Source organism: Phragmites australis, chromosome 2 (genome assembly GCF_958298935.1).
Source record: "Phragmites australis chromosome 2, lpPhrAust1.1, whole genome shotgun sequence".
Taxonomy (NCBI): Eukaryota; Viridiplantae; Streptophyta; class Magnoliopsida; order Poales; family Poaceae; genus Phragmites; species Phragmites australis.
In genome coordinates, this window is record NC_084922.1 from 32,289,399 (window position 1) to 32,297,277 (window position 7,879).

Below are 7,879 nucleotides of genomic sequence, written 5' to 3' on the forward strand. Positions count from 1 at the left end.
TGAAATACAAGTCTTCAATATGTACATGCTCAATAATTAAAGTATTCACAAGTATATCTGAAATACAACTGTAATAAATCAATACATGCTCACTTCAGAAAGGCCATGCATGCCTAAACTTATTGCATGGCAAGTACTACAACCGTACAACGTAACTTACGTGTTGGTGCAACCAAATCGAACACACTTCTTGTAAAATGCTCAAACTGGTCACTAATAAGTGGTTGCACTTGCCATGCAAAAGAAGTGTGATTTGCTTGCACTCACCATGCAATTTATTGTACCAGTCATTCCATTTACTCCAATAATTCCAATAATTCAGCCACCGGCCCCTATATAAACGGTTTCCTAGTACAACTGGTCACCACCATGCCAAGCACGTCCTAACGAAGCCCTTTTGGCTAAAGCTTACCGTCTTAGCGTCAAGATCGCCACTCAAAATGGCCGCTAAGCCGAGTAAGCTCAAGTGGCCTCATGTCCTTGCCCTTCTCCTCCTCGCTGGCATGGTTGGCATCTCCCATGCCCGGAACATGGCCATGTACTGGGGCCAGAACGGCGATGACGGTACCCTGGTCGACGCCTGCAACTCTGGCCTCTACGCCTTTGTCATCCTCTCGTTGCCCAGCACCGTCGGCAGCAGCCAAGCCCAGGTCCTCAATCTCACCGGCCTCAGCTCCGACATCCAGGCGTGCCAATCACTGGATGTCAAGGTGCTCCTTTCCCTCGGCGGCAGCAACTCTTCCGCCGATGACGCAAAGAACGTGGCCAACTACCTGTGGGACAACTTCCTGGGCGGCAGCTGCCGGTCTAGCCCTCTCAGCGACGCCGTCCTGGATGGCATCAACTTCTACACCGAGAGCGGCAACTCAGCGAACTACGACGACCTGGCCAACTCCCTGTCCCAGCTCAGCGGGCAGGGCCGGAAGATGTACCTGACGGCGGCGCCGCATTCCCCGTACCCGGCCGCTGTCAAAATAGCCAACCTAGACTGGAGTCGGGCTCCATTTCCGCGCAACCGGCACAACCTTAAGGAGAGCTCTTTATATATGTATCGTCAGACGACCAACGATGCCAAGCAGCAGCCCAAGCAGCAGCAGGATCCTGCACGACTGGCGACACGGTTGGAGAAGGGGTATTAGGTATACACGGCTGGAGACGGATATATTTGGTTAGGATCGATCCTCGTGAACCCATGGATAGATCCTGCAACAAAAACTGTCGCTGAGTCACTATGAACTCATAGCGTAACTTAGATCTTATGTCACTATAAACTCATAACGTAACTCATGGCTTATAATAAACATGCAAGATGCATGGCATAACAGCAATATATCACGACTTTACGAAAGTGGATGGGTAATTGGATACGTCGCTCTTTACGTTAGTTTTATTTTCTGAAAAAAAGATCAATCACAGCATGATTTGGAGTTGTTTTTAGCACTGGAACTATGCGTAGGGCAGGCCGCGGTCCCTCCTTCATGTTTGAAAATCCCTTAAGTATGTATTGATATTTCAGTAAATAAATACACAGATAAGCTCTTATACAAAGGATAGGCCGGTAAAGGATTTTGCAGGTTCCATTGAATTAGCACCATCTTGACAAATGTTTTTGGCCGAAAAGCATCTCTCCGCTGATGCAGCAGGCAAAAGTAGCACTAGCTTGAGGAGACGACAGATCAACCAAATAAAAATTCAGCAAGGTTGTATCCACTTGAGCTTACATCAGGTTACCAATTTACAACAATAGTGTTCGGTTTGGCAAAAAATTTTTTGACAACGTGCTCGTTTGGCAAATCATTCGTCTGCTCGTAGATTATGGATATGTAAATACGAAGCTCATGACCAAGATTCTTCAATTGGTTGAGTTAAAATCATTCGGATAGCAATTAACTACCCAACTCCATTAAACGCTCAGACATTGACTTGGAAATACTACGTCATGATCTTCATTGGATGGTGGTAGTTTCGTTTTAAAAAATGCGTTCAAATATTTTGTTACCTGCTGTCGGATTAGTGAAGAATCATAAAACAACCAAAGCACGCCGTGACTAACGTTAGCTCTGGGCTTCTCTTCTTCTGTGCTCGAAGTGGGCTGCTACGGGCCTATGATTATTTGTTAATGGGCCCGTTGTTTGGTTCGTGGGCAGTTGGGCTGCAAGTTTCTTGCACCATGCGCATTGGTACATAAAAGCAAGGCAGGAAGCTGGGCTGGGGGTTATGATCAAATTCCCAGCTGGGCCATGAGTTTAGTTGCCCAGGCCATTGATGTCATTTGGTCCAAGCCCTTTGCTATATGTGTGCCAGGCCTTCATGACACCTGTTGCATTGAACAACAGAAAGCGGAAGCACAACAGGCCTGAAATTCCTGCCCATGACCGCCCAGTAAACCCACCGGACAGCGAAAATTGGGGGCCCAATTTGGGCAGGGCTCGGGCTAGGCCGCACGATCAATTTCACAAATAAAAGACTGTTTTGGGCTGGGCCAATGTTTTCTGGGCCTATTGTGTTTTGCCCAGGCCTGCCATGCAAGCAGTGTTGGGCCTCTATGGGTGGGGTTTTTGAGGCTGGGCTTCAAGTTCGGATCAGGTCGGGCCGAAAATGCTCAGTGTCAAGTGCATCATTTGCTCGAAAAGATGGACGACGGGGACTTGACTTAATCTCAAGGGTGGTCAATTCGCCGGGCTTTGACTCAGTCCCACACTCCCACTAGTGTTTAAGTTAATTCTCGTTCACACCTTCGTACACGTGAGATTGTGTCTCAGTCTCAACGGAGAGAACGTGCCCACATTTCATGTGAACATGTGATTGTGGATATGTCGCTCCTACCCTTCGTAGCTCTAAGTGTGTATTAGGGTACTAGTGGTAACCCCGCGTGTTGCCGCGGGTGTAGAAATATATCTTTGTAGTTTGGACGCAAACGCAACTGTACATCTTTAGACATTGGAAAAACATTACAGTAGAATCCACAGCTATATCAATTCAATGTAGTGTATGCATCCAACAGTAGTTCTTTAGTTTGTGCAAGGAGAAATATAAACATGTAATACTATGTAACTGTCGGAGGATGATCCTTAACAATGAATTCGGGGTATATCGAATGATGAGCGTGTTGATCTACGTTTCTATTGGATATATATTGAAATGGACCTAAGAACATAATGATTTATCCATATTCAGATCTCTTGTAGAATAATAGCACTACATCTTGTGTATTGTTTTATGAGTTGGGTGAACCTGTTACAAATTGTCTTCTCTTATCGTGTTACAAGCAGGGTCTTCACCCTTTTATATCCTAGGGGAAAAGATGTTCATACAAACAGACCATGACAAAATAGGCTACAGACTTACACGTGACGAAGCTTAGCTATTCTTAGCTCATCATGATGGTAGGTACGCACGCCTAGCCCATTCTGATCATCCTGCATACCTTATACTATCACCGAATACCGTCATGCTCACCCGTCAGACTATCCCGTGACATTAAATGCTACGGGACGGGTCATTGCAACACCACGCCATCCCAAGACCATGCCTCACTGAAAGCGAGCGCCTGAGGAAGGAAAATACTTGAGTGAGCATCATTAAATGAGACTTGACTGGTTAGGTGAGTACCTGCTCTGCGATCAGCAAGGGCTAGTGTCGGTGAATCAGGAACCGAGGGTCCCCGAATCCCAAGGCCAGGCCAGCAATCCGCCACGTGGCGCCATCCTGCGGAGTCTCCTCCGCTAGGCAAAAGAGATTAAGTCCCGGGAGAGGGCGCTCGGGGCCACAGTCAGTGGCCCTTGAGTACCCAAGTTCCCCGATGATCTGCGAAGTCTAAGTGCCGGAAAGAAAGTGCTCGGGGAGGTATGCATTGACCCCCGAGCACCCAAGTCCCCCGACGACCAGGAAAACCAAGTACCGGGAAGGGGGTGCCCGGGGCTGCAGTCAGTAGCCCCCCGGGCACCTGAGTACCCCGAGGGCCCACTGAAGGAAGTACCGGGAGAGAGTGCTTGGGGCTGCGTGCAGCGGCCCCCGAGCACTCGGTTTCCCCGAGGATCCGTACAAGTATGCCCGGGAGAGAGTGCTCGGGGAGGCGAACAGTAGCCCCCGAGCACTCGGTTCCCCGAGGACCAAAGAAGGGCATTCTCGGGAGAGAGTATTCGGGGAGGTGAACAGTGACCCCCGGGCACTCGGTTCCCCAATGACTCAGAGAGCCCCCTGACAGTGGCCCCCGAGGGGCCCACTGATGAGGTGTCAGCCAGTCAAAGGCCCAAGGCCACATTTAAAGAGCGCGCGTGGCCTGTCACCTCCAACTGCTCCTGCCACACTCGGTATCAGTTCCTGCCACATTCTGGCAGAAGGACGTGGGGTCATTAAATGCACGGGTCCCATCCCGTGCCATCCGGCCCGTCTCGGGATAACGTCGTAAGGGCCGAGGCGTTCCGTCTGCCGCGCTGCTGCAACAGGAGAAGAAGACAGGGCGGGCACGCCGAGCCGCTCTGCGGCTGCCCGGTGGGCCCTCTCCACGGCGCCCGTTGCCAGTGCATTTATGGTGACGGATGACCGGACGTGGAACGCATTTTTCACCCCCGGTCACTTCGCCCAGAGGTGATGATGACGCCCTTTCCATTTATGGTGTCTCGGAACTCGTGCCCCCCCTCCCATTCGGGGCACGCTATTGCCGGTGGGTATTTAAAGTCGTCGGCAGCGCAGGCAGAGAAGAGGTCTTCTTTTCGAAGTTATTTTGGTGAAGCATTGCAATCTCTGAGAAGCTTTCGAGGTAGAGAAAAGATGAGAAGAACAAGGAGCCCTGGGCTCTAAGATAGACAAACATTCTTGTAACCAGCAACATCCTTGAGGGACATTCTCAGGGTATTTATAGCATTCATACAGGAGTAGGGTGTTACGCCCCCGTGCGGCCCGAACCTGTCTAAACCCCAGTGCATTTACTTCATTCCGCACTAGATCATTCCACCCCATCGGCCATCGCATTCATACCCATTTATTTCTCCGGCAAACATATTCAGAATCATCCCCCCGGCCGAATCTCTAAAAAGGGGTCCCTCAGGATCCCTGCGACAGGAGTTAACCCTCCGACATCTAGTCATAGGATTTTGCTTTGCGATCAGGGAGCTGGTCGCTCGAGCCTCGCCCTGGTAGCATAATGAGGTCATGGTCTTGCCGGCTAATACTTGGTGGTGCAGGACCCGCTTTGTGGAGCACCCCCTTATCTATTACAGTAACAATAGCCCCAAGCTCCCTTGTGGATATTGTGTACCGAGTGTTTCACCGTAGGGGTCTGTGGTTGCTGCATGCTACATGGTCGTGGTCGGGTCTGGTCACACCCCTTGTGCCCCAGGTGATCATAAGTTTTCTCAGGGAGTGGTTGCTGTATGCTACGTGGTCGTGGTCGAGTCGTTGCACCACTTGGGCCCCAGTTGATCATAAGTTTGCCTTGGGAGTGGTTGTCGACGCAACCCATATTAGTGGTCAATTTAGGAAACTGTATCCCGACGGGAGGTTAAATATCTGTAGAGAGAGAGAGAGATAGGAAAATATGGGAGAGAGAAACATTAATTGCCAGCAAGCCCGATGGAATTTCAGTTCCCGCGTGCAACCTTTCAAATTTCATGCGGATCAGACCCCGCGACGGTTGAGATACTACGACGACCCTTTAAATTGGAGTACCCACAGTTCCTAATGAATCCTTTTGTCATCTCCCTTAGCCTCCAATCGCACCCAGATCCCTTCATCTCCGTCTTCGTTCTTGCCCTCGCTGCATCTTCCATTTAGTCCGATGGCGCGCACCAGCAGCGAGCCCGCCTTCCAATGATCCAAATGCAACAGGGAGAGGCTAAAGACGATGTACGATGCCGGTTTTCTCATCCACCACCTTTCCTCAGGGTACCACGTTGAGATAGCGCGCCTGCTCCCCGTTAGGGACAAATCGTGCTATTCGTCTCATTCTACTTGGCAAGCCTCATGCCATCCTTCTTTGAGTTCTTCACCACCATCATCTCCTTCTATGACATCTACAACCTCCATCTCAACCACGTCTCCATTCTCATGCTGAGCATTTTTTATCACCTATGTAAGAACTTTGTCAGGGTCGAGTCAAGCTTCGACCTCTTTTGGTTCTTCTACACTTGCTGGTTGGTGACTGGGCCGCCCACCGGAAGATACGGGTTCTGCCTTCACGACCTACCGTAAACTCTTACATTGAGGCGGGCCTTAAGTTATCGCGGTCGGGCTGGAAGGAGGATTGGTTCTACCTCATGGCTAACAGTTCCTTGGACAACCTCCGCATGCTGAGTGTGCTGGTGCAAGTTACAGATAACTGGGGAATTCGCCCGTGACTACCTCGGAGCTACTAACCCTGGCCCAATGGGTCAGCCATCTCTGAGAAGCCGAGTTGACGAGGTTGGTCGTCGTCTGCGACTTCATTAAGTGCCACTTGTGCCCCCCCGGAGGTGAGCACATCCGGCAGTTTTGTACTCTAGTCCGAGCAATGCCACCCAGGAGAGCGGCACAAGTAACCCTGCCACTGTTTCCTTGGTGTCGCCTTTTTGTATGCATGTGCGACCTCTCACATCTCTTCTGTTATTCAAATCTCACTGGCGATGCCGTCGACTCATGGATCCGGATCCTAATGTCGGTTTCCCTGAGGAAAGACGGTCCCCCAACTGGCGCACTCCTGCTTTGTGGTCTCACCCCATCGGAGAGAGCGTAGGGCATGAGGGTAAGTTCGGTATTTTCAAAATTCCCACCGTCGAGCCATTTTAGGAGTTTGATTTCATGATGGCGCCATTGGAGGTCTCCATGAGGTCAACGTTCCGCGTCTAATCAGTGATGAGGTTCTAGAGGCCTCTAATCTGGCTGCCTCACGGAGGGGAATCCATCGCGACCTCCATCCTGGTGCCCAGTAGAGCACAGCCCTACCTCCTCCTTATCCATTTGGTCACGCCTTCGAACCGTCTAGTCGTGGAGATAGCCAGCCTGCCCCGGGCTGAACGTCGACCATAGGTGATGGTTCTACGAACACTACTGGTCAGGAGAGAAGTGACCAACCTCACCCTAAGTCAGCTGGGGGTGACCAGACTGCTCGTGGTCCATCATCGACCCTGGGCAGAGGTCTTGCAAGTGGTGTTGGCCCACAAGGGAGTGACCAGTCTCGCCCTGAGCCAACCGGGGGTGACCAGACTGCATAACAAGCCTCCGTGCAAGGGGAGAAAATACTGGCGAAGGATTCGACTTCTGCAGAGGCACCTAAGTGCGCCCGTGGGACACTGACCACTCCCAGCTCAATGACAGACATGACCTCCTCCTCACCCGGTCAACACAGTGGCTTCGCGAGGTCGAGAGTTGTGCTCACCCCCCTCCCCCCGATCACGTGGTAAGCCTTCCTGCTAGGTGTAGGTACTTTGAGTCCTTTTTTGACTCCACAATTTATTGTCACTATAGGCCTTCTACCTTGGTCGTGATCCCTCCCGTGATGCCTCAGCTGGATATTCTCGCTCCGAGCCCGTAGTGGCACCGACGCTGGAAGTACCGTTGTGATGTCCGCATTGCAGAGCTTTTTGTATGGCCCGCTCCTGCTTCTGACCTGCTTTCCTTGGTCACCAGCCTCTTCACTTCTATCAGCAAGCTGATCGCTGAGGAGGCTGCAGACCATAGATACGCTGATCTGAAGAGGATGATGGCCGAAGAAAAAGAGACGAGGCGCTCGCTTCAGCGGGAGAATGCCGTGTTTCAGCAGGAGAAGGCCGTGCTCATCGCTCAACATTCCAAGCTGACGGAGGATGAGCGGACAATGCGTGGCTTTCTACAGGATGCCTTCATGGTGATACGAGGGCCTCTAAGGAGCATCGGGCTAGAAGCCAATGAGGCGAAGGAGGAG

The 7,879-nt window shown here is 51.2% G+C and overlaps 1 protein-coding gene across 1 annotated transcript; it reads left to right on the forward strand.

Moving 5' to 3' along the window:
• The first annotated feature begins 381 nt into the window (after nucleotides 1–381).
• On the forward strand, nucleotides 382–1,139 carry LOC133905472 (acidic endochitinase-like). Its single transcript, XM_062347280.1, has one exon. The coding sequence runs from the start codon at nucleotides 441–443 to the stop codon at nucleotides 1,137–1,139; it is 699 nt and encodes a 232-aa protein (XP_062203264.1). The 5' UTR covers nucleotides 382–440.
• Nucleotides 1,140–7,879: the final 6,740 nt, after the last annotated feature.

Excerpts from the sequence above, each read along its gene's own strand:
- LOC133905472 (XM_062347280.1), top strand. The coding sequence starts at position 441 with ATGGCCGCTAAGCCGAGTAAGCTCAAGTGGCCTCATGTCCTTGCCCTT.